Source organism: Echeneis naucrates, chromosome 3, assembly GCF_900963305.1.
Source record: "Echeneis naucrates chromosome 3, fEcheNa1.1, whole genome shotgun sequence".
Lineage (NCBI taxonomy): Eukaryota > Metazoa > Chordata > Actinopteri > Carangiformes > Echeneidae > Echeneis > Echeneis naucrates.
Window position 1 is genome coordinate 9,094,790 of NC_042513.1, and position 26,348 is coordinate 9,121,137.

The 26,348-nt window shown below is 42.2% G+C and overlaps 3 protein-coding genes across 14 annotated transcripts in view; 1 reads left to right on the forward strand and 2 right to left on the reverse strand.

Annotated features, from left to right (window-relative positions):
- Positions 1-117: 117 nt before the first annotated feature.
- On the forward strand, positions 118-1,858 carry trappc2l (trafficking protein particle complex subunit 2L). 2 transcript variants are annotated; one of them, XM_029497890.1, is made up of 5 exons: positions 118-455; positions 746-895; positions 1,125-1,212; positions 1,530-1,609; positions 1,700-1,858. In XM_029497890.1, exons 1-5 carry the CDS (start codon positions 418-420, stop codon positions 1,743-1,745), a joined length of 402 nt encoding a protein of 133 aa, XP_029353750.1. In that variant the 5' UTR covers positions 118-417; the 3' UTR covers positions 1,746-1,858. The 2 variants fall into 2 exon arrangements, with proteins under 2 accessions (XP_029353750.1, XP_029353749.1); XM_029497889.1 differs by having other exon boundaries at positions 125-450; positions 723-895.
- Positions 1,859-1,864: 6 nt separating this feature from the next.
- pabpn1l (PABPN1 like, cytoplasmic) lies at positions 1,865-4,844 on the reverse strand. Its single transcript, XM_029497888.1, has 6 exons — positions 4,554-4,844; positions 3,777-3,903; positions 3,235-3,302; positions 3,045-3,151; positions 2,880-2,967; positions 1,865-2,589 (listed from the first exon to the last, which is right to left on the reverse strand). The coding sequence occupies exons 1-6, from the start codon at positions 4,623-4,625 to the stop codon at positions 2,263-2,265; spliced, it is 789 nt and encodes a 262-aa protein (XP_029353748.1). The 5' UTR covers positions 4,626-4,844; the 3' UTR covers positions 1,865-2,262.
- A 2,306-nt stretch (positions 4,845-7,150) lies between these two features.
- cbfa2t3 (CBFA2/RUNX1 partner transcriptional co-repressor 3) overlaps positions 7,151-26,348 on the reverse strand; it is a 52,126-nt gene continuing 32,928 nt past the window's right edge. For 7 of the 11 annotated variants that reach the window (XM_029497441.1, XM_029497444.1, XM_029497436.1 and 4 more), the window contains 11 exons: positions 24,848-25,003; positions 22,601-22,842; positions 22,388-22,477; positions 21,175-21,356; positions 18,181-18,464; positions 17,411-17,496; positions 15,244-15,526; positions 14,696-14,764; positions 13,932-13,985; positions 11,975-12,165; positions 7,151-11,455 (listed from right to left, as the gene is read on the reverse strand). In XM_029497441.1, the coding sequence (XP_029353301.1) occupies positions 11,066-11,455; positions 11,975-12,165; positions 13,932-13,985; positions 14,696-14,764; positions 15,244-15,526; positions 17,411-17,496; positions 18,181-18,464; positions 21,175-21,356; positions 22,388-22,477; positions 22,601-22,842; positions 24,848-25,003 (2,027 nt within the window). In that variant the 3' untranslated portion in view covers positions 7,151-11,065. The remainder of the gene's footprint in view (positions 11,456-11,974; positions 12,166-13,931; positions 13,986-14,695; positions 14,765-15,243; positions 15,527-17,410; positions 17,497-18,180; positions 18,465-21,174; positions 21,357-22,387; positions 22,478-22,600; positions 22,843-24,847; positions 25,004-26,348) is intronic. The other 4 variants (XM_029497438.1, XM_029497440.1, XM_029497443.1 and 1 more) reach the window with 4 other exon arrangements.

Sequence of the window (26,348 nt, forward strand, 5' to 3'; positions counted from 1 at the left end):
ACTGTCGTCACGCGCAACACTTGCGCATGCGCAGTAGCGTCGTCATTTTGGCGTCTGCTTATATACAGATGTTTTTATTTCGTTGACATATTGACGTGGGAGCGTTGTATACTTAGAATATATCGTTAAAATAATTAATAACTGATCTGTTTCTTGACATTTGATGTACTGATGAATTTGCTGAAATGTTTTACAGGCGGTGAAAAAAACGTTCGGAAAGATAAAAATGTCACGTAGATAAAAATTCATATTATTACACTATAGAAGTACAACGTTAATGATCGTTGTTTTTATCCCGTTAACAGTTTTTTGAGTGTGGAAATACCCGGAAGTCAACCTTCGTGTATTTTTCCTAGAGCGTCTGAATGCAGTTTGTCACGTGACAGCATCCTGACAGCCCAGAGGCGGAACACTAACATGGCGGTGTGCATAGCAGTTATCGCTAAAGAGGTAACGTCTGTTGCTTTAAATGCTCCAGATTTTGTCCACATCTTGTTTCTTAGCGTCCAACGCGTTTCTAATATTCTTCTAAATGTGTCCGAATGATTTCTTGTGTTTTGTTTGTACGTCAGAAGGTCCGAGCAGCTTAAAATACACCAGCAGAGCTAACAATATTAGCATTATTCGAGGGGAGCTGCTGTTGTGGCGATGATTTTGTGTAAAGTCGATGCCCTCAACTGACTTGTTGTCGTGTGTCTATCCTCTGTTGTTTGCTGTCCCAGAACTACCCGCTGTACATTCGCAGTGTTCCCACTCAAAACAAGCTGAAGTTTCACTACACGGTGCACACCTCTTTGGATGTGGTGGAGGAGAAGGTCTCAACTGTTGGCAAATCCCTGGGAGACCAGAGAGAGCTGTACCTGGGCCTGCTCTATCCCACTGAAGACTACAAAGTGTATCCTTTGTTTTTCAGACACCTGTTCATTAGTCAGGGGCTCGTGTAATACAAGGGCTTGACCAATCCGCTAATTAGATTTTTATTTTTTTTAAAGGGGAGGTCGAATCATTTTAGAAGTGGTGAAATGCGGAAACGAGGAACATGAATGAATTTACACTAGATTTCCAATATCAATGTTTATTTCATGACTTCAAATAGAAAGAGATACCCTTGACTGTTAAAACAGATATGGGTATGTGACAAACTCCAAGGTGAAATTTGTCATTGTTGTGGACTCTTCAAATACATCATTGCGGGACAATGAAATAAGAAGTGTAAGTATACAGATATACAGTACATTATGTACATGTTCTGTATTAAACACCAAATAGCGTAGCTTATATATAAACAAGATAAAATTTTCATCGATACATCATAATTGGACACAGACAAAAACCCTTTGTAAATTTTCAGTCATTATCAAATGAAAAGTTACCATATAACACAAAATATTAAGGAATCCTCAATTTAGGATGAGCATACATATGCACACGTGACTTGCAGCACTAGTAAGAATACTTCTCAATGAAACAAATGTACCGTTTCGCATTATCTTGAATAATTCAGTGTCTAACTTTTTTTCCTGTTTCAGATGTTTAGAAAATTGCATAACTCCTTTACTGATGTAATGTGCAACCCATTCCATAATCCTGGGGACCCAATTCAGTCCAAGTGAGTTTAATCTTTGATCTCCATCTTTGATTCATGTGGAAGGCTTACACTAAAGATAGGAAGGGTAACTGTTGACTGATTGTTCTCCAGGGCCTTTGATGGAATTGTTTCTGGAATGATGGTGCAAACTGGCTGACATCTACTTCGCCTCTTCCTGCTGAACCTCTACTGTACATAGTGTCCTTAATCCTTTGTCTACATATTACCTTGTTTGACATGCATCACTGTAATAAAACCTTATGTTGCACATCCCGGTACATGTGTCATTTCACTATGAGTGAAACTCCAGATCATTTTTATTTATTCACATACATAAAAGAAATTAAGTTATACATAAATGGGATTTATACATTACATTGCAGGCAGTGACAAAACATTCGCATCAGTATCTTAAAACATTGAGATGCAGCTGCATAACAATTTGAGGATTGTCCCATGCATTCACAGCAACATAAGCTTATAATGCAACCCCAGTATGCATTCTTCACAACTCAAACTGAAGAACTGATGAGAGGTGCGACTTAAGTCATCTCTGCTGTCTTTTCTCTACCCATCAAGTTATACTGAATGTCTCACTACTGCCTGGAAACACTTTCCTTTTTAGTTAAAATGATTGCTTCTATTCACACATGGGATGTATGCTGTGGGTAGTGCTAGCGCTGTTGGGGGTAGTGCTGTCCACTTGACCCTGCCCCTAACTCCTGAGATGGTGGCGTGATAAGAAGAAGACATGGGTAGCGTTTTGGCATCTGCTCATGGTAGTCCATGTGTCCCCACTGTCTCTTTCCCACTGAGGAGCCGCCATAGTAAGGATGAGGTGTTTGATGTTGTGGCCTGGTTGACTGGTACCTGAACCTGCCTCGAGAGCTGTTGTATCTAGGGGGGCGGTAACCTCTGCCTCTTCCTCTGGTGTGGCCTCCTCTGTGTCCACCCCTGTCTGTAGTGCTGATACCTGGCATATTGGTCCTCTTCGGCATTACCTGCACACCAAAGGAAACCTTTTACTGTGACATTTAGAGCAACTGTTTGCTATGCAACAGCGATGAAACCAAAACATTTACAGAGAAAAACTTAATGTGGCTCTGAAACACCAACCCCAGTGTTTACATTAAAATAAAAAAAGGCTTTGTCCTTAAATTACTGAAGTGAGAATGAAGTCAAATTATATTTCCTTTTGTGTTTGTTTCTATGTGAAAGACTGTCTGCAATTCACACAACTAATCAGCACTCTCAATTCAACTTCATGATGTTGAGGTTCAAGGCACCTCACCTTCAGGACTCTTCCTCTGAACAAGGTCTCATGCAAACCGATGGCACTCTGCACAGAGTCTCGATCTGAGAACTCAATGTAAGCAAAACTGAAACAAAGACAATATAGCCAGACGTGAACTTCAAAACGCCAACTACTCTATTATGTCAGGCTTTATAAACCTACCCTTTGGGATGACCAGAGAAGCGGTCACATAGGATGGTAACTCTGTTGACAGGCCCACAGCCATTGAAATGGATTTCCAACTCATCTGCAGTGGCTCCATAGTCTACCTAGGATTTGTTTGACAGTATACCAGATTAGGGGTGTAACAACATTCAGTATGAACAGAGGGAAAAGAAAAAAGTTGTCTTACATTTCCTACATAGATGGATCTGTTGTCTGCATCTATCCTCTCCTCAGGAGTCATATTGTAGAAAGGTCCTATAAAGAGAAAAAAGTAAATACACAACTTTTGCAATTGCAAAACATTAAATCAAGCAATTACTTTAAGTTCTATTTCTTAAACTATCTTTGAGATATATTCCTTTTTTTTTTTTTCAGAACAAGGACCATAAGGGAGGAAAGGAAGGGTAATGGCGAGGAGGACACGCACAGAGGCAGAAAATAGCCAAAGGCAGTAAGGAGGACCCTTCTGTTTTTCTGAGGCTCACTGCTTCGTCTCATTGGGCAGTGATGAGGCACATGTGAACAGTGTTTTGACCACATTGAAGTGCCCCAGGTGTTAGCCAGATGGTGAAGGATGTGGTTACCTCACCTGCCTGGAGGCAGTGATGCCACACACCTGGCAAAAAATACACTGCTGAGGCTTCCCAAATGCATAATCAGTGTTTAGCTTTACACAAATGTGGCACGATAATAAACAATGAGGTGGATCGGAAGTGCAGGTTGTCTCACCAGGCCGAGGACTGCTGGTCAGCAGCTGCAGCTCCGATGCATCGTACCTCTCTTCCTCCTCCTTCAGTCTTTCCGCCTCTTCCTCCATCTCCAGCTCCTGAACTCTGGCCTTGATGGCAGCCAGCTCCTGGGGAATAACAGAAACATGCACTTGAAGCCGCTGTAGATCACAGTGATGTTATAGATGCACAAACTTTTATACATTTATGGTTTCACAGTAAATATTCTGATTTTGGCCACTGAGCTCTAATTCTCACTTTTTTGGTTCACATTCAACTTAGAAATTGAAGTGAACTCCCCTTCAACTGACTTAAAACACCTGAAGGCCTGCATGGCCAGGATAGCTGGCCACATACTGTTCATTGCCTAGATTGATAATATCAACGCAGGTATGGCTTCCCTCGACGTTCACACAGTTAGTATCCTGTAATCTGCCACAGTGCCCAGTGTTGACCACTTAAGGGCCATTTAGTTTTACATGGACGCGGCCTGAGATTTACGGGCAGCAGAGGAAAAGATGTCGGTGCATAACACACACACCGAAATTTAAGCATCTCAGCGGGAGATCGGCGTTTGAGGGCGGAAATGCCGCGCGTCTGATCACTTAGCCAGTCCAACTGATGTCGGCTCTCAGCGGTGATGACAGCACGCAGCTAGCAGCTCATGTTGGCACCGTTTGTCCAACGTGACGGTCGCTCGCCCTCCTGACGCGAGTACGAAGGAGCCAACCAACAAACAAACGACCTCTTAATCCTCCGCCGACATCACGACACTCACCGGGTCCTCGGCGAAACGCTCCCCGATGGACTCGCCCTCCAGGTAGCCGTACTCGAGATGATTTTCCGCCATGCTCACCACTGAAACATGGCATCTGCAAAGGCGACCGCAGCTCGCCAAACAACACCGCCAAAAAATGTCTCCGCTCACAGGAGGGCAGCGGGTTTGATGGTCCGCAGACGCTACACCTGACGGCAAATGACGTAAGCTAATACATATCACCTGTGAAGGAGAGCCATGGCCAGCTGTTTGATTGACAGCGGAGCGCACGTGAGGGACGCTGACAGAGGGCGTCTCTCTCTCTCTCTCTCTCTCTCTCTCTCTCTCTCTCTCTCTCTCTCTCTCTCTCTCTCTCTCTCTCTCTCTCAGGGCCGTATCTACCGAACGGGCCCCCCCCAGCCACCCACAGCACCCCATAGCACCTCAGCTGTAACACCGAGCTGCTAAAATACTCAGAAATAATAACAAATCTTGACATCCAGCTTCCTTTTATCAATATTTAGTTATTTTTATTTATTTTTTTTTAACAAGTGACTTTTGGTTCAAATTTTGTACATATGAACCAAATTGTTCGTTTAGTTTAAGTATCCTTAAGTGTCATTTGTTTATTTAAATCTACTAATCACTAAATCATATGTATGATGTTTATCCTCAGTGAGTTATCACTCATGACCCATTATTCTATGGTATTCTATAAAATGGAAATATTCTTGAGATTATTGTGGTTCTTTTGGATTGACATTGGCATTAAGGGGGAAAAAGTCTGTGAGTTTAACAACACTAGGTGTTGTTGCACAGCAGGAATTTGACTGGAATAAGGAGGAGGAGAAATACGAATGACTCTTGGGCGTAATGAGGATAAAAAGTCTGGCCAGGAAGTTCAATGTATATAATCAAATCAAATTCTAATTTTTATCGCTTAGCAGATGTGTGCTGCAGAAAAAGTGTATTGATATACTGTGCATCATATTTTAATGTGTAACACTTGCAGCAGTAAGATGGCATGAAAAACATGGAGTGAACTGCAGATTTTTTTGTGTGTATGTGTGATGTTTTTGTAGTATGAGACTGTTGAAATATATTTTTGCTTAACCAATTTCTGTCGATTAAGCAAAAAGCTGTGACACAGTACGATATCTAAAGTTTACATCATAAATTTTTTGGAGTAATGATTAAGACACAATGACAAAGATTTTTTTTGCCATGTTGTCTCAGAATTAAAAAAGAAAAGCAACAAGGGTGATGAATACTTAATTTTATGTTTTAATTACACAGTTACATTGTTCAACACAGACAATAACCTGAATTAGAATGTTTTACAGCTTCACACATCCAACAGAGCGAACAGTTAAAGAGCGGTATTAGCAACAGGGAGGAAAGCATGCAAGAAATAAATACAAATTAGAATTGAATTCTTCTGGCACAGTTTACTTTATCTAAAAACGGTAACAGGACTTTTTGAAGAGGGAAATAAAGCGAAAAGAGGAAGATCTTCAAACGCCAACCTTTCCTACAGAAACATATTTTTTTCTGTAATAATGTATTGCACAATACAGTATAGAATGTGTCCCTACACATATAAAACCATAAACCTTTTTTTTTTTCAGTTTACGTAAAGGTAAAAACAAGACCATCCTGAGCCATGGCTTTTATTTGCCACAATAGCTTTCCACTGTAGCTATTCATCAGTGCCCATTTCACAGGAAGGACGTGCCACCTTCACACCAGATGAGCCTTGAGACCTCACTGATAGAGTTTCTGGTTTGGGTAGGGAGAGAAAAATGGCAACCTGCTAAAATTTGTCTTTTCTAAACATGCATTTTGCCCATTTCATGTACATAATCAAAGAAATAGATAAGTGGTTGATGCAAAGTGTTCGGAGACCCTTGGATGGTATCAACAAAATCAGAGCCCTTATGCGTTTGCCATCTATAATATCTTCATAGGCAAAAGTATATGACACCTCAACATGAATATCATTTATCTCATGACTTAATGAAGCTAAATAGAACCTCAGTTTGTCGTCCGGAGGGACTATCTTTACAGATCTGATTTCTGTAGGACTTCAGCCATATGTTCCACACTGCACTGTGGAACATATGAAGTTCTCTGGTGCTGGAATAAAAGGCAAAAACTTAAACAATAGTGAAATTTAAAGAAGACAGTTGTAGCTTTTGGTTGTATTTTGGTCATTTTAAGTGGTCTACTGGGTTTGGCTTTGTTTAGTTTATGTGAGGGCTTACTTGCAGACAAAGAGGCACATTCAAAGCACTGAAGAGCTGAAGCTGAAGAGCTGGAACTGTCATTAAAATATTGTTTGGGTGTGGATATTATATGCAAACATTTTACTGCACAAAGCTGTTGCTACATATTGTGAATCAGTCTTCCCCTATAGTCTGTCTGGGATGTTGGATTAAAGCTCTGAAGGTTTCAAGTAGTTTGTACAGAGACACAAAGAAAAAGGATTATTTTTTCTTTTTATCTTTTTCTTTTTTTTTAACAAAAGCAAACTCACACCAGAATGCACACACAAACACACGCTTCCACCTCCCATTCATTTTTATCTCGGCAAGACTTTGTAACTGTAAGAACACGCAAGCAGTAGGCTTTCCCCAAGGAGATGCCTCCTTTTTTTTTTTTTTTTTTTTTACAGGAGCACTATTCAGGATGTAGACAGCAAAGGCTTTGATTGCATTTATAGAAATTCTACACATTTCAAACTCAGCCAGTTCATTAAATGCAGCCTTCCCTCTTGCGCTGTGTGTGTGTGTGTGTGTGTGTGTGTGTGTGTATCAGACACTTTGGTTAACTGCTGCAGTAAAGGTCTAACCTTTTTTCTGGTCTGTCAATACACACTGTGTCAAAGCCTGCTGTGGCAAAGCAGGAGTACTTTGGTATGTGCTTTTATTGGTTTTGTACAACAAATGGCATGTCATGGTTGATTCTGTGTGTCAGTTTGGTAATGTGCAGGTTGTTACAATAAGGGTAATGGATTAATAAATTCAAGCAGTATCAGTTGAGATAGCGGGTTGTCATCAAAAAAGTGATAAATATTCTTAAACCTCTTGAGTAATGGCAGTTCCTTTCAACGCTTTTTTCCCTTGTCATTTACAGAATTTTGAACGTGCATTTCCATGTCTGCTCTCAGCCCAGCTTTTCAAAGTCCAGGTCAACCTCTCCTGGTGGTTAGCTGTATGGTCACAGGAGGTAGCTTGTTTGAGAAGGGGTTGTGAAGAGTAGTCTGTGGTGGAAGTGAAGGAATTAGACAAGGAATGACACAAAAAGGTCAACACCAGATTACACCATATATAACACAAATGCATAAATGTTGCACACAGATGTCGGAGTGCCTCCCATTTAAATGACATCTCAAATAGTCCCCAAAAATGAACTCTGGATGTGTTGATGAATAAAAAGTAGAGTTTTGTTTTTCCTATGCCAATCAATAAACAAAGTAAATGTTTAATATCTTTTAAATTTTGGTCCAAATGTGTGTGAGAACAACCACATAGCGTCTACAACAATCAATACAAAATTTGCGTGAGCAAATTCTGATGAATTGAGACCATGAGACTGTTCCAACATGCATTTTGTTTACAAAAGGGTTCATTCTAATGGACCATGTGGGAAAGGGTGAAAAATATAAAATGACATAAAATTAAAGAGATGATGTATCTCTCTTGGCCTCAACCTAGATCTCATGCCTATGCTCACTTTGCATCTTTACGTGAAAAATAATCACTTAAAAAAGCATTTCAAAGATTGGGCATTAAGTTTGGCTTTGGAGTTTACTGTAGCTTAACACTGGTGTATCACTTTACTGTACAGTACTGGCTTGTTCTGCACCTTGGGGAGAAACAGACAGTCCTAACCACACAAACACACACACACACATGGGTTGATGAGGACCAAGAGAGTGTCACAGTGGCTATGGAACTGCACAAATCATGAGAAACACTTGACGGGATATTTCAAGTTGGACAGTTCCTAAATTTGGTGTGAATTACCTAAATTTGAAACCAAGAAACCACATTATCTTCCAATATTTCTAAACTATTGACTTAAATCAATAGCAATCATCTCCTGCAGGATGTAAACTGAGCAGAGGTGGATAGAGCATGGCATTAACAGGGTTGAGACCCAATAAGGCCATTCCAATCACATCAAAACAAAAAATGTCTAGTGAGATATAAATATCAAATTTTTCTTTTGACGTATTGGAATGGAGAATTATGGCCGAAAATATTTTGTAAAAAAAAAAAAACGTAAATTTTTCTGCTGCACGCATTGTGGTCTGTTATGGAGCCACTTCACCTCCGTTACCAACAGTCACCTCCACTTAAGATCACATGACAACTTGATTTGAGTGACAATTATTTAGCTTGTAAGAAAGGAGAAAAAAAAAGAATAGATAAATTCAAGAAAGACATGTAGGCCTATTGTGAGAAAATCATATTCTGGACTTAGACTTTAAAGGTTTCTGTTATTTGGCAAACACATTTTTGGACCTCTTTAAATACTATGTACATTCACATTAAGTTACCGATGTTACTTTAAATATATTTATATGTATCTATATTATATGACACCCTATGGGCAGTTGCTGCGGTTCCATTCAGTAGCTGAATTCTCTTCATATTGCACCTCCGTTCTCTCACTGTCTTACAATGCAAGCAATACAAAATATTCTACAAGGGGGGTTTCATCTCATCTTCATTAATATAGATACAAGAAATCAAAGAATAAGTAAGTACAATGTGGGACATCCTCTTGTTAAAGGAGTGTCCTTGCTCTGACTGCTCAGCCCAAGAAAACGAAAGGTAACAGAAGCAAATACAAAGTCCATCTTTTTGGATACACACAAGGGCAGCACATGTGGACATCAGCGACAAGAGACATAATTGAAAAATGAAGAGGAACAATATCTACAAGCAGGTTCGAACCCTTTCCATGTGACTGCTCTGAGGCTCTGTCCGTAGCAGGTTGTGGCTAGGCGCAAACTCGAGTCAAGTAGTCAGGGAAGAGCTTAGAAGGGAGGTGTGGGGTGAGGGGAGGTAGAAAGAGAGAGGATAATCAAGTCTACACCACCCTTTGCTCGGCTCTTTCATCTGTTCATCCTGCTTTGGAAAAGGACGGAGTGAATGTAACGGTAACAGCAATTCCTTAGAATTCTCCTCGTTGTGGAGCTTGAAAAAGAACGATATAGAAACAACCTTCCTGGGCGTCACTGTCCTAAGTGATGCTTACGATGAAAACGTTTTCAAACTTGTTTTGAGGTTTTTAGGCAGCTCCGTTGCCGTGTATCTGTCTTTATCTCCTTTGAGGCCCCGTAGCTTTTCCTTCCTGTTTCCTTCCTCCTTTATTTGTTTCCTCAATGTTCTCTGTTACCATTCACGAAAAATTTTAAAATAAAAGATAAAAAAATCACACTGTGGAAGGGTTTCTATCCATTTCATTTAGTCTTTCTCATAGGCAAGTTCACAGCATTGTCCATATTCACTAGTCTGGGCCATCACTGAGGAATCGCTGTAATTTTGTCGAGACTGCAGGAGGCAGCTGCCGCTCAAAGCGGGTCACAGTCTTATTTTTTTTTTTCTGTGTTTGTTTGTTTTTTGTTTTTGTTTTTTTCATTTCATATTTATGTCTGACTATCTCTGGGTGCCATTCTGCAGTTTCTCGGCAGCCTGGTCCTCTCAGGGCTGGCTTATCTGCTGAGGAGGTGATGTTGCTTTGTGTTTGGTTATAAGATGAGTGCTTCTCCTTTTCGCTTACTTACTCACTTTGGCAGTGTAATACAAAGGTTTGGATCATTTTATTTTTCATCTTTGAATTCATTTGGGTTCACAATGGTGCAGAGAGGTGAGTCCGGTGTAGATTTTCTTGGCTCGCTAGCAAGGTAGTTTGCAGTTTAAAATTTATTTAGTTTCATATCATTATCATCATCATCATCATTAGCTTCACTACTATTCTTTATTTAGAATATTTGGACTTTTCTTTATTTTCCCTTAAAGCCAAAAAGAAATGTTTAATAAATATTAAGCTGTATTTCTGAGGAATTAATCACATCACAGGTTTGTTCTCTTCCGTCATCCATTTGAAAATATGTATTATGCTCCTTACCTGTCTCCGTTAGGACACTGTAAAAGAAGTGTCCGATCAGGGAACTGTTTGGACTGGTAGTGCACATACAGCCCTTGTCTAGTGTCCTTGTGTGGACATGAATTACCATGGTTACATTACATCAAAGCTCATATTCTCAGCAAACATGTCTGATATGTTTCTGTTAGAGAGACTGGAGAGACTGCACTTCATGCTTTACACTACACTGAACCCCAGGCTGGAATCTTTGTACGCGGTTTTGAAAGAAACAAATAAAAGTTATTTTTGGGAGGAAAGTGACAAGTTGAGTCTATCGTTAGGAAGCAATGTGCAATGAAGATTCCTCAGTTTGGTTTTGTGTGGCGTGCGGGCACTGTCATATCAGTATGCAAGGAAGGGACAAAGGTCAGACATCAGCGAGAGGTGGCATCCAGGAGGGCGGGGGTGGCTGGAGTTGTGGAGCGAGAGGCACTGCTGGAACTGCTCTCCTTTGGGCTGGCGGAGACGCTTCCGCTGCCGCTGCCAGTCCCCCCCGCAATACTGCTCTGGCCTGCCAGCGACAGGGGTCCCGGAGGGGTGCCCTCCGAGTGGGTGGGGGGTGCGCTGGAGGATGCTGAGGAAGTGGAGGAGGAGGAAGGGGTGCCTAGAGGGACACTGCTGCCCCCTGGCAGTCCCTGCAGGCCTTGACCACAGACGTGGTGATGCTTCTCCCAGTCTTTGTGTTGACAGAAGGAGCCGCAGTAGCGAGCTGTGTTGCAGCCGCTGCATGTCTCACTGGCTTTCCTCCCGCAGTTCCAGCAGCTCTGGTGAGACAGTGGGGAGAGAGTGGGTTGACAAAAATAAGTCTCTTTTTTGTCAGGATATGTCAGTGCTTTCTTTCCTTACACATATACACACACACACGCGCGCAACCTGAAATAAGTCAATTCTACTATCGATTGTATGTTTTCTTGTTTTTTCTTTGCATGGATATTTGTTTTAAGGCTTTAAGATGTGTTTCATCACCACTGGTTTGTATTACCAGCAGCTGGTGGTCAACTGCTCTGTAATGGCCTCAGCCTGGCACTCTGCTCCAACCATCTGGGCCAGTCTGCTTTTATTTATAAAGACAACTGGACTGCTTCTGCAATTATGATGACAACCTGCTGCAGCACCAGACCAAGAGCAGCCAGCTGTATGGATTACACAATACAGGATAGTTTAGGGGAACAAAAATAAGTGGAATGGACGGAGCTAGAAAATATATCACGAAACGAATCCCAAACCGATTTGACTGAATAGAGAATGAGGCAAAAGGTGAGTAGGGGATCTGTGGTACTCACTTCACTGGAGTCCTCCTGTTGGTTGATGACGGTTAATGCGTCCTCAGAGGCTTGCCTCTTGGCCTCGGCCAAAGCCCTCTCCATTTTAGAGCGTTCAGCCGAAATCATCTCATGAGCCTTCCTCTCAGCGTCTGACACCGCCTTCTGCAGCTCTGACATCGCCTGTCGCTTTACCTCGTTCACAGCCTCCTCTGTGAGAGAAGAACAGAGAGAGAGGGAGAAAGACAGGTGTGAGCATATATGACCGTTGTCCCATTCTGCCTGCTCCTTCATCCTTTATTGAAGCTCTTTAAGCTGCCATCTTGTTGTGTCTCAGAGAACAGATGTACATCATCCAAGATTTAAAACTTTCTGCCAGAAAAAGGAAACAGCCAGACTTCAATAATTAATTCAAACACGTCTGGCCACAATAATTTCCAGTGCTGACAACAGCAGATGTCTCCAAAGTTTTATCACCAACTTGGCTGTTCATCTGACATCCTGGGATTATCTTTTTGCACAATTCTCATCTTGTCATGAGTATAACTTTAATGGGAATTGTTAGACAGAGTTTACAGAGAAATACTAATACATGAATAATTTCCAGTAGACATTCATATCACCCCTAGGGAATTTCCTACATGGTAGATTTTATCGTTTGGCCTTTTGTTCTTCTAGCAAATGCATGAACTGGATGAGTGAGGAGGCTGTGTTTTTTACAACAGGCAGGTGTGTAGACTCCGTTCCAGATGGCAGTCTAAAATAGAACCTTCCCTCTGCCCTGTTTCAGTAAGAGGCAGGAGTGATTACATTCTGCTATCTTTCATTATCAGCCTAACGGTGCACAACAAAAATATGGTTAGAGGTTTTCATGTGAGAAATAGGTTGCCATATATACACCATTTATTAATCAAATGCTAATGTAGTGATGTTGTGATCATAAAGTATGAATTCCTGTACAATGCTGTTTTATTTTGCCATCTATGGCAAGAAACATTTTTAAAGAGTAAATAATCTTTGTTCTTAACCTCTTACAGATGTGCCAGGTAGAGATACATTCGCACACCCACATGCAGACACTATAACACTAATGACACACATACAAGTGGCTCTCCAGATGTTTGAACCCACTCAAGTAGGAGGCAAGACTGATACTGTTCTCTCCGGTGCTCTTCCTCTTCCTCCAGTCAGTGTTTGGGAGAAAACTCATAAATAACTGTCACTTTTCCCCTCCACTTCACACCAGTTGTTTCAAACTACTGTGCAAAGAGATAGGCGGCATACATATGGGCGCATGTGTGCATGTTTTGGTTGAAATTGCATGCTGGTGCCTGATTCTCATGCTTATATGTGAAAAAAACGAGACTTTTGCCTGTCAACATACAGTCACACTTGGACACACATCTCCATATTTTCCCTCCTCTTGTCTCTACCTTTATCCTCTAGTTCATTTCAACTCCTATTTTTCCATTTTTCTTCTACCCCTCTTCCTCTTTCTTCTCTTACTTGACGACACTATCTGCATTATCCTTAGCTTCTCAATTATCTGACCTAACGCATGCACCACTAAGATTAGTTTGCAAATTTAATTAATTCTTATCAAGGAGACTGCAAAGCAGATGCTGGGGCAATTAGCACTCAATGGAAAACATGGGGGCAGCAGTATTAACGTTTTAATTCCACAGGGATTTGGCAAGTCCCTGAGATGTGTTATTTCTGTCGGCTTTTTTACACTTCAGATCTTATTTTTCAAAAGCATTGCAGTCTCTCAACCTTAACCAGACCAGAGAATATGTGTCTGGTTTTAATTAAAAGCAAGAAGTGCAGCAGCTCTATCAGGCAGACTACCTGGCGGCTGAGATAGAGGTGGCACACACAGGCAAATGCACATTCACACAGAAGCACGCAGACACACATGCGCATACGCACGCACACAAAAACTAGCGATGAAATTCTGGGAGTTACATGTGTTACTCACCCTGCTTGTTTTGGAGGTGCTTTAGTGCTGGGGAGAGCGGGATGCTGGTAGTACCTGTATGAAAAACAACTGCAATTAAAAGAGCTTTTTCTGCTGGTGAAAATGCAGCACATTATTTTGCCAACAGCAGCAGCATCTTTCCTCCTTAGGGTATTGGACTATGACTAAAACATAATAGTGCTGGGACTGGGGTGGAACAAGGGTTGAGCCAGATGACTCCTGGGATGGGCTCCATCTAACATGCTGTATACAAGAAGGCCCATGCAGTGCAACACCCCAACCTTTCCATTTGTCTGCAAACTGAGTCCAAAACAATAACCACAGTCCAGATTTTTTTGTCTATATATCTAAATGTCTGCATTTCAATTCACTTCAGGCTACATTCACTGTACGTGAGAAAACAGTTGTGTTGAACGAAGGTATAAATAAAACTTGAGAGCATGTGCTTCTCAGGAAAATGGAGACAAGTTGAGCTCCAAGCTGTGCTGCACTGCTGTGGCCTGCCTTAGGTCAGGTGACTGCATTTTCACTGCAGCTTTAACTGCAGTGGCCTTTCATAGTGGTGACAGATGGAGACGATTTTGCCCAAATGACACAGAGTGTCTCCAATCCTCTGGCCTGAAGGATCTATGGCTGCAAAAGCTTTTTTCTGCCTACCTCAGTAGCGCGGGTGTATAGTTGGTGATATTGTGTGTGTTTTGTAAGTCTGTGTAGGGGTCAAACTTTGCGATAATCATAAAAAAAATGGGATATTGGACTCTTACCAGCTTTCCTCCAGATCTCTTCAGGTAGGTATCCCGAGGGAGGTCTGTGTAAGAAGTCTCGGTGGATCTCTGAAACAAACATGTAAGCACACACTCAGTCTCAATTACACACACACACACACACACACACATACACACACACACAAACGCGCACACACAATGACAGAATCTTGATCTACACAAACACACAAAACCAAAGTCTCACCTATAGTTTCCACTTCTATTTTTGGAACCAGTTCAAAATATGTGTTTGAAAATGTCAGTAAATAAGCTGCCATCAAGTTTTTCAACCATTTCTGGGAAGAAATGGAAAGATGGGCATTAGAAATGAATTTGAATCTTAATGGTAAATTAACATGTTGGAAACATGAGTTTTATCTTTCGTTTAAAGATCCAGGGTGTGAATTTGGAAAAAAAAAAGAAGAGATTATCTAACTGGCTTTTTGTGTTGAAATTGCTTTAATCAGGCATTCTCAGCAATTAAAATAAGCTCTACCTTGTTGTGAGTGTTTTGCTTTGCGAAACATACCCTGAGTGTGTTTGTCTACCTGTCTGTCTGCCTGTCTGCCTTTCAGCAGCCGAGGAAGTTCCTATGGGCAGTGACTCGCTGCTGCTAGCTGTGTTGGAGGAGGAGTTGTGGTGAGGAGTAGGAGGAGGAAGAGGAGGAAGAAGGCAGTGCTGTCCGTTGCTCCCACCTTTTTTCATCTCCTCAACGTCGCTGTAGCGCCGAATCCAGTGATTCATCTCCTCCCGGTCGGCCTCCTGGCAGCGGCGCAGCACAGTCAGAGAGCGGCGTGTCTTCTCTACCATGTCCATGATGCAATTCAGGAGCTGCCAAGGGACAGCAGGAACGTTAAGATCAAAGAAGTGATTAAAAAAAAAAAAAAAAAAGAGGAGAAGCTTAATATTCATTTGATGTTTAGTTTCTCAAGCCTCAAAGTCAAAAGCAAAAAATGTTCTCACAGAAATGTTGAGAGTGCCTCAGGGGGCTGTTGTGTCTGTGTGTCTGTCCTACAGTCATCTATGAACAAAATGAATTACATGGACATTAACTCTATGTGTATAAGTATGTGTATGCCACTCAGTGTGTGTGTGTGTGTGTGTGTGTGAATATCTCTGTGTATATTTACATGTACAGTACAGGCCAAAAGTTTGGACACACCTTCTTATTCAAATGAATAGGAAAGTGTGTCCAAACTTTTGGCCTGTACTGTATATATCTCCATGTCTTTTGTTGTATGTCTGTGTGCGTATGAGGAGTCAGAGCAGTCTGCCCCTGCAGCACACACACACACCTGCAGCTGTCACCTGTAGGGTTACCAGGGCAACGCCCTGAGAGGAGAGGCAGAGAGCTCTGAACGAGCTGATCTTTGGCTCGGTGAAGCCCTCAAAACAGTAACTCCTATCAGAGACCTGATCAGACAGTGATCGCCACAACATCTTCCTGAGGCAGTGTGCACACAGAAACTGTTCTGCTTTCCTCCTGAGGCTCATGGAACAAATTCTGTTTCGCTCACTGTTAAAGTAGACACACTGTCTGAAACGGGACAGGAATCTCTACAACTTCGGAAAAAAACTGTGGTGCTAGCTCATACTATGTGCCCTTCAGGATGATTTAATAACATTTTTGCTGATAATTTTCTGCTCAGCTCTGCACGCCCGTCTAACTGAGCATTCTGTGCGGTACACACCCATTAGAAAGTGGAAATTTGTCCAAATTCAGTGTGATACCTGAACTTTAATTTACTGCCCAAAAAGTATAAAAGATATGAAATAGCTGAAAACTGTGATGGATAGACAAGATTATTGTCAACGTTTTCAAATTTGAACGAAGTCTGTAGCTAAATGTATGGGAAAGTAATACACAAACATAGCATAACATTAGGCCACCAAAAATGCGTATCTGGTAGAGAAAATAGATAGCACACTGATCAAGACCAAGCCACATATTTTGATATCTACTTTGCTGGGTTTTTCTCAAACCTAGGACAAGTGGCGAGTCATAATTTAAGAGGAATAATAATGATAAGACACTGAACTCTGTGGCTATTGCTATAGACTCAGTGCAGGGCCCAGAGGCACTAATAAATGCGAGTAATAACAATAGTGACTTGGGGGCTCTGCCCTGAATCAATGGACCTCTATAGCTATTGCTATAGAGATCCCTGCCTCTGTCTCTCTGCCCCTCTCCCACCCCTCTGAGGTTGCTATATTTATTTCAGTGAAGTGTTTCTAATTTGGAAGGGGTCCAGGCCTGGCCGGTTCTCTCCATGACTGCAGCTCTTGTCTCAGCTGCTCTGCCCAGCTGGAGCTTCTCTCTGCTAGGTCCTGAGCTCCATCTGGGGTCCTGTTTCTATGTACATGTTTGTGTGTGTGTGGGCGTACGCGCGCCTGTGTGTGTGTGCATAGTGTGCATGCATTTGTCTTTGTGGAGTTTGGTGCCAGGAAGCTCGATAGGTATCTGTCTGTTGTTCAGCCACCACACGGACCTCATAAGGTCAGCTGTCCATCAACTGCTAACTCAAATGGGACAGAAGCTCATCTGTCTGTCATCAATTCCCCTCCCTGTCATCTGCATGCCATCCTTAGCATTGAAACTAACTTTAATCACCTGCTGATCTCTTAACCCCTCTCCCCCACCAAGATGTTTATGAATGGAACAAAAATGTGGATGAAATCACAAACAATAAACCCAACATTCACTCTTCAATGTACATTATCAAGGTGCTTCCATTCCTCTGCCCACTCTCGATCTGTAAGCCGGTGGTCGATGACTTCCTCTTGGCGGGTTCCATGCACTGCTGCAACAAAAGCAGGACAGATCTGTTATGCAACTTGTATACAATGCAGTTAACATTTTTACAGTGTTATTTGACAAAGACAGTAAATACTATGTTTATTGTTGCCTTAGTTCTCCACCCTGTTTCATCATACTGCTCGCATGAATCTGGTAAATGTAATTTGATTTGATTTATAATTTTCCTTTTCTTCTACATATTTCTTGTTGCTGCATGCACTTCAACATGAAACACATTAAGTATATGTGAAATGAGACATGCTATATAAAAAATTACATTGTCTTTAGAAGACTTTTCAAGTTAATTATAACCACAATGTCTTTGTGTTACATGTGAGACTTAAACATCATAAAGCATTAAATACACACACAATACAGTTATCATTATTATTATTTTTTTTAACAACATAGTGGGTGGCGAATGATTTGCCTCTTTTTTTGGGAAAAACAGAAGGAAGGCATATATGGTTGCCATAGTTGTAACACATGGGCATGTACGGCTGGGCTTTATATATAGCACCACTGCCACAAGGATTAACACACTGGAGTGACAACTGGCCTTTGTTCTTCTTATACATGCCAGTGAGGTATACACAAGCCCAGTTACTCTTGGCCATATAACTGTGGACTAAGTGACCATAGATCTGCAGCTTTAACTTCTCATGCAAATGTTTTGCAGCGGTTGTACCTGTCTGCCGGTGCCTGTCTCGGACATCACGATGTTCATTTTGTCTGTAAGCATCTCTATATTGGTGTGCCAGGGCCATGTCTTCTAGACGATAGTGCTGGGGTCCCACTTGGGGATTGGGTGGGTGGGGCAGGCCATTGGGAGGGTGTGAAGGGATGCCATTGGGAGGTGGATGAGCTGGAAGCCCCGTGCTGGGGCTGAAGCGTTGGCTAGGACTGATGGTGCAGGGCCTCTTAGCTAGGTGGTCTGGGTGCAACCCTTCTCTCTCTGAGCTGTCTTTGGTCCTGTGGAAGAGGACAGCGGGGTAGATTAAAACATGAGCCAATGATAAAAATTGTGTATTGAACATTAAACATATCAGAGTTTAATAATAAGTGAGTTATGGTTTGTCATGCTACTCGTAAATGCGGCAACAGGTCCATGTCAGGATCATAGTGTTTCCATTGTTTTCCCTCCTCTTTTGTTGTCTTATTTGTGTGTCTGTTTGGAGCTGGGCAGAGCTGGAGTCACCACTCACCTGCACACCTGCCAGTCATCTGAAATCAAGCCACCTTCTCTCCTCTCTGGATAAAAGCCTGGTTCAGCTCACTACTGATCGCCTGATTGTCTGCTTTGCCAGGATGTACCAGACCTTGACTTCAGATGAGTTTCATGCTTGCGTTGAGTTCATGCTTTGTGTTTCTAACTCAGCTATCCTTTTGCAATCAAGTCGCCAGTTGCTGTACTCCTGTTGTGACTCTGAATCCTGGAATCCTCTCTACCCTTTTGTTCAATAAATCCACCACCTTGTTGATTCACGAGAAGTGCCCCCAGAGTTCTTTTGTCTGCGTTTTGGGGTCCAATATTCAATTCCTTATGACACTCCAACATTATCTACTTCAATATTCTCTCTCTCTAAAAAACAAAAAAAGCAAAAAAACCCAAAACAAAACAGATTAACACATCATAGCAACCAGAAGGATCAATAACAGATACTGACTACTTTTTTTCATGAGACGTAAGTTGAACTGGTTGGAAACAAAGTGTTTTTCCAGAAGCGGGAAGTGTGCTAGCATGTGGTTAATATATTGGGATTTAGAACGACAGATCTCTACAATATTTATTATTATTGTTATTCAGCAAAAAACTATGTAAGAATAAATTCACTTATTTTAGATTATACAGTTTTGTTGCTAATGTGACTACACTGCATCAACATGACTCATTTCTCACATTCTTTATCCATGAACAGTTTTTTTGTTACCATGTTCCGCCAGCTAGTCCATCCATGGCTTTGCCAGACCACAACGTGAGTAATGAGTAATGTGAAAACTGGATGGCTTTGTGATGCCAGAATATCAATTCATATATAGGAAAACATACCTCAGCAAAGATCTCATTGCCCTTAACTGCCAACCAAGAAAGGATATAAGGAAAAATAGATATGATTCACTCCCTGATGTCTAGTACTGCTTCTCTATGTGCTTTGGATAAGCTATTATTGCCTTAGTATCTCTGTATTTATAAAACAGTAGTGGCAAATTATGAGGCATAAGTGCTGTGGTGAAATGATAATTTGTCAAATGAAAAATCTCAGTTTACCATGCAGTGTCATAATAATTTATTTCCAAAGATTACAACATCTGGTGTTGTTGACTGTACCTGTTTGAAAAGACCTGAGAAAGAAACACAAACTTGTTTTTGAAAGTTCAACATCTCCCACATGGTGTATGCAAACACACACAAACACACAAGCACATGCATCCTCGCTGTGAGCAGCTTGTTGTTCAGTTACAGTAAGGCCAAAGCTTTTGCACAGCTGTACACCATATGTATCAAACAAAGCCAAGTCCAACTGTACACTACGCGTCTCCAAGCTCTTAATCTGAATATCCTTCTGAATGTCTCTCACTCCCTCCCATTCTGATGTCAGGCTTGAGGGGCAATATGGGCTGAATGTTGTGTATTTGGCAGATGTTTAGTGACACTCATTGGTGTGTGTGCTTAAACTGTCTGTGTGTGTGTTTGTGTGCATGAGAGAGAGAGCCTGTTTTTTTAGCCATCTGGACCATTGTAAATGGGAGTGTTGATATTAATCTGTTTAGCTGGATGGCAATAGCCAAGCATTCGGATGGAAATCACTCCTTATCATCATGAGGATCAAAGGCGAATGACTGCTGTGCTTGCCTATGTGACTGCGTGTCTTAATGCTTGTGTGTGTGCTCATTCTGTTACTCGGGTATATTTGTGCATGTAAACTATAATCATAAACATCCCTGGCTGTAGTATTTGACATATCAGCACACCGTAGGGCCTGCCCCAGTGTGACCCCCCCCCCCCCCCCCCAACCAAACACCAGGCCTGCCTGTTGTTTATAAGCTAGGGGTTGGGAGGCAGAGGTGTGCAGATTGCAGTGGGATTGCACGCTCTGCCTTAAACTCTCGTCACATCCACACCACCACACACCCCCAGCTCAGGATATGCTCAGTGTTACAGTCAGCACATCACCATCTGGACACATTCCTGACATATGGACAGCTGCAAGGAGCCTGCAGGTCAGGCAGTCCGAGAGAGAGAGAAAGAAAGCAAGAGAGAGGGGTGAAGATGCGATCAGAAAAAACAAAACAAAACAAAAAAAAAACAACTATGGAAGGAAAAACCTGTTGATTCTGACATCTTCTTAGCTGGGCAAATAAAAAAAAAGAGTGCTGGGGACAAATATTGGCTCTGTGTGTGGAGTGCACGCCGTTCTCTCAACATTTCTTTTAACTTTCTTACTCTACAATTCATATCTCAGCCGTCCCTCTTGGTAAGCTGGGAAAGCCAGTCAGGCATCAGGGCTGCCCAGGCTTCTGACTCCTGCTTAGAGGATTTATAGCCTCCTGTTCTTGCTTGGCATTCTTAAATTCCCGAAAAAGGATTAAATTATAACGCTGTGTGAGTCACCAATGTGTGTGCGCCTCTGAAGTCTAGTTGTATGTGTGTTTTTTCATGTAATTAATGGAGAGAAACTACCTGTCAGGGGTCCTTCGCTTGCCGTGCTCATTCATCTCCAACATTATCTCAGACGAGTCGAGTGGTGAGCTGGCGTTGGCATCCAGGAGAAGCTGCTCGTGTTGGGCCAGATACTGAGCTGGAGTCTGCTTGGCCAACCTGGCACAGTGGAGCAACTCTCTCTGTAGCAGAGGCAGGTTTGCCTTCAGTGATAAAAAGAGGGAAGACATCTGGATTAGGAATAAAGTAAATTGCTGCAGGAATGACAATGAGTCTCAAGTGGACAAACGATGAGTAGAAAAAGAGATGGATGTGGTGAGAATAAAGCAATGTCGTATTAAAGTGAGAAAAAAACAAAGTTTACTATCTGGCAGGTTTAGGGTTACGGCTGATGTTTGAAATTGACAGTGTAATTGAAAGCTGTTGTGGAATTGCTATTAAAAGAAGAAATCCTCAGACCATGTTTTTGTCAATTGGTTTCAGGTGTTTGTTTGTTTGTTTGCCTCTCTTCTACTCTCCGTGCTTACATGTAAAATATTTTAATACAGCTGGATTCCCATTAAAAGCCGTTTTAAAGCCCATTTATATGCATTTCTGATGTCAGCTAATGGAACAAGTTTGAAGTGGCGATACTCCAACTCAGTCATGTGGCATACAGCTGACCAATGGTGAAGGAATGGTTCATTCAGTCAGTCAAACATTCGCAATCATAGAGCGGAGCCTGCTATCGTGATACAGCTGTAAAGAAACTGACAGATGGAGAGACAGGATGAGATAAGGCAGGTCCCCTGACACATTCCTCTGCCATGTGTCTTTTTTCCTCTGGGATGCATTGGTGTGTATGCTGTATTTGTGTGCGCATGCACATGCGCCTAACATTGGTGTCAAATAGCTCACTCAGTCCTGTTCGATTGATATAACACAGCCATTGCTGCAATGTCCAAGATGTGGAAGATCATTGCAGGAGGTGTGACACACATATACACTATTTTTAAAGCACATTCACGTTTTCCTAATACCGCAAGGTTAAGTGCTGTGCAGACAGGATCGATCCATTGATTTTTGACCAAGACAAGCTGCCCCCACTTGCCTCTGTGTGTGTATAGTGAGGCAGAACAGGGAGGATCACAGAGGACAGGAATACATAACTTCATATACACAAAGTCCTACATTTCAGGACTTTTCTTATAGACAGTTTCATTGATCTATATGCTTGTCACATGTAGCTATTTACCTTTAAGAAGGGAATGACAAACGGCCTCAGAGGGAAGTTGGTTGCCTCATGAAGTTTGGAGTGGAACTCTTCAATTGTGAGGGTTGAGTTCTGTCCGAGACAGCAGGGAGAGTTAGAGAGTGGACACAAGAGTTGGAAAGAAAGAAAATGTTATAGCACGTTTTCCCATAGACATCAAACTAATTTCCCATCTTGAGTATAATCAGAACTTACTACAAGTCCTAACACAAGGCTGCGCACTCTCTCTCCAATCTCAGGTGATATATCGTTGCCAAACTGCTGTAGCGTGGTCAGGAACCGCTTCAGTTTGCAGAGTTGCCGGGCCCCACAAGCTGGTGGGAGCTGCTGGTTGGACAGCGAGGCCGTTGAGGACATCGCTGGCCCGTTACTGAAGCCGTTAGGAGTGGATGGAGCACCGTTCAGCGATGTAGGAGAGTGGCTGCTCCCATTCAGCACTGCAGATAAACAGGCAGAAGGAAGAGACAACGTGAAATGGGTCAGTATTGAGATTCCTGGGGGGGGGGGGGGGGGGGGGGGCATCTGAAAGATATGGGGGCACAATGAGTTCAGACTGATTATAGGCAAAGCGGACAATAGACTTGACTTTGACACCATGCCAATAGTTTATGATGTCGTTTTCTGTGAGTTTGACTGAGCACTTTGAGCGAGTGTTTGTATGTGTCTGCACTCACTTCAGCTGTCTCACAAGTGGTACATTAGTACATATGACCCCTTCCACCACTCCATCTGGCCCCCATATCAGTTTATTCCATCCTGCTCCTCACCCTCACCCCCTCAGTCACTCACTAGGACACAACTATAAGAGGAACTTGTTAAAGAGGTGCCAAAAATAGTCTGTGGTCCATGTTACTTTTATTCCAGTAGCAGGTGTGTAGCCGAATCTGGACCTGCACCTGTCCACCAGCTGAAAGTAGATTTGCAGCTTTAGGATTCAGAATAGACACTCATACACATGTATAATCACTAACATATTCACATCGTAATACAGGCACAAACAAGCTCACAAATACACAGCAGCTCACACACACACACACACACACACACACACACACACATGACCTTTCCTCTGTTTTCTTATTTTCACATCTGAGCCAAATCACCAAATGGCACAACATACATGCAAACTAAAATTCCAGACACTATTTACAAGTATTAATTGTCTCATAATTGTAAATCCTGTTCTATAAATATATATTTGAATGCATTACATCTGTGTAGCAACAGCAACTTAATCTTGTCAAAATTTATTTACAGACACCAGCATTGGGTCTCTGTGGACTGTAATGCTATATCTCGCCTTCATACTTGTAAACAAGACTATATACAGTGCAGCTTGGTTGTAGACTAGTTGCTGTGGTTCCTCGACGGTATGCTTGTTGCTCTAAACTGCGGGTCGAGGGCCTGAGCCCGTATGGACTAACCCATGTGATCCCAACAGGCAGTGCTTGGGCTCTGGCTTTAGAGAGAGGGAGAGGCGCAAGGAGAGAGCTTCACTGCTGACCGCCTGCCACAACAGGTGAAACACCCTGGCCTGTCATTGCTATATAGGGAAGAAAGTAGTCTACACACCACCCTGCCTGGTGTCCCCTCTATCCACCACCGCCTGACCAGCTGGTAAACAACACAGACACACTCACACATGCATTCAAAGACACTTGTCCCACTAGCAAGGACATTGTGCGCACCATAAGGCACAAACTATAACACAATGTTAAATGCCTGCAGTGACATACACCTGACACACAAGTGACTTCATCACTTGTTCACCAGAAGAAGGAAGAAAAACATATTTGGAATTTCCCTTCATGTAAAAATTCTGGTAACAGTTGACTTAAGAGTGGTAAAGACGGTAGCTGTCTCTGAGGTATTGCAAAGGTGTATTGATTTATTTTCTTTATTACAGACATCTTAATTTTCATGGTCTTGACAAAACAGAGTGACATGCTGTTTAAAGACGCATTACATGTGGCCTAGATTTTGAGAAAAACGATTATATGAAGAGTTTTAGATTTTTGCTTTTACTTGACATTGAACAGAAGAACAGGGAGATGGAGACCAGGGGACTGGGGACTTTATCCAATTTAGTACAGTCTAAACTAACGGACATGAAAATGGCATTTGACTCACTAAGTTATAAATCAAGGTTGAGATTTGCATGTCTGCTGTGCAGTGAAGCATTACCTGCTGCTCTTTAGATATAACAATGGCTCTCTTACTCAATGCTTACTGTGAAATATATACAGATATAACTTCCAAGCTGATGTGATGCATCAAGATGCATGATTCATGGCAAATGAAGGACATTTCATAGCATAAAAGACAGAGTTTAAAGTAAAGGTAGAAATTACACTAATTATAAATATCCTTTTCTCATTATAACAACATGACTTTGAATCTCATTGACTTAAGAGAATATTTGAAAATAGAGAGGATCCTTACTTGATTTACTGGTGGTGGGGGTGAATGAAGCGCTGCGATTGGTTGCTTGGCTGACAGCCGGGGGTGGTGGAGGCATGGTGGGTGGGGTGGACCTGGGCTGGGTTTTCACATCCGCAGGTGAATCTGGCATTGTTCCAACCTTCTGCACTCTGCTACCTGAGACGTGTAAGGAGAAAAGGAAAAAGGAAACAGAGACAGCCATAAAGACAGTGTTCCTTCAAGAAAAAAAAAAAAATCATACTCTTAAAGTGGAGACAGCTGGTTAAGGAGGAGAGCACTGACATTATCACCTGGGAACCATCGATTGTATCCTTAAACCAAAAGCCCCATAAAAAGAACCAAAACAAATCAATGCGGAGGGTGGAAATGAATCCAAACTTGTATTGTGTTGGAGATTCATGGGCCTGGGAGACATACAGTAACACCTGCTCACTTGCTCAGCTGCTGCTGCTGACTGAAATCCCCCCTTTACTTCCCTCTTTCGCTCTCTCTCTCTCTCTCTCTTTCTCTCTCATTCTCTCTCTCTTTCACACATACAATACTCCATGTAGCTCTGACATCCCAATCAGTGTCCATATACTATAACCTCCAACCCACAGTCTCACATGCACACACAAACATCCATACTCCTCCCCGCCTGTCCGCTCTCGTCCCCTAGTTCAGACAGCCGACTTGACAGCTAGTGACAAGTGCAGCTGGATCTGCTGCTGTCTATCACTATGGACTGACTTTCAGCAGAGGTCTGTCCTGCTACTAGGGGCTCCACTGTCCTCTGCCAGACAGCCTGCCAGGACCAAACAAGGCAAAGCCAGACTCCATATCGTGAAGGGAATGAATGGTGCAGCAAGGGGTCTGGGGAGAAAACATGACAGAGAGTGGATGTGCCAAAACCACAAGCATGTGTAGGCGCTGTTGGCTCATGTTGCATATTACATTGCAGAGTACATTGGAGCCATCCATACACAGTACTTCTTGTAAAAAAGACACTGCACAAAACAGCAAATCAATACAGAATATATACTAAACACAAGCAGCAGGTCTATCATCAGATAATTTGTGTGGACTAGCCTTCTGTTTGTGTGTCTGCTACAGCAGCTGCTGGAACAAGATCCCTCTGCAATGTAAACCTGGGCTGACAGGTATGATGGCTTTTGCACCCTGTGAGAAGTTTTCTCTTAAGGGTGTCTATGTGTACAACTGCAAGAGATTGCAATAAAAGTGTACTGTGCAATGAGAAACAATGAAATCAATAGGCAGCACAATTCATATATCAGCACGGAGATGTGTATCTTTCTGTTCAAGTCCAACTCTATTATATAGAGCGCACATGTACATACATATTGAAGTGTGAGAGGAGATGCGCTCTTCTATACTCTGCCAAGGCAGATGTAAACCACATTGTATGATTTATGTGGCATTCATTGATTCTTAATAACTCTCCGAGGATTCTCTCTCTCCTTTCTGTCTTTCCTTTGCTCTTTCTTGGCTGCCTCTTAATGTA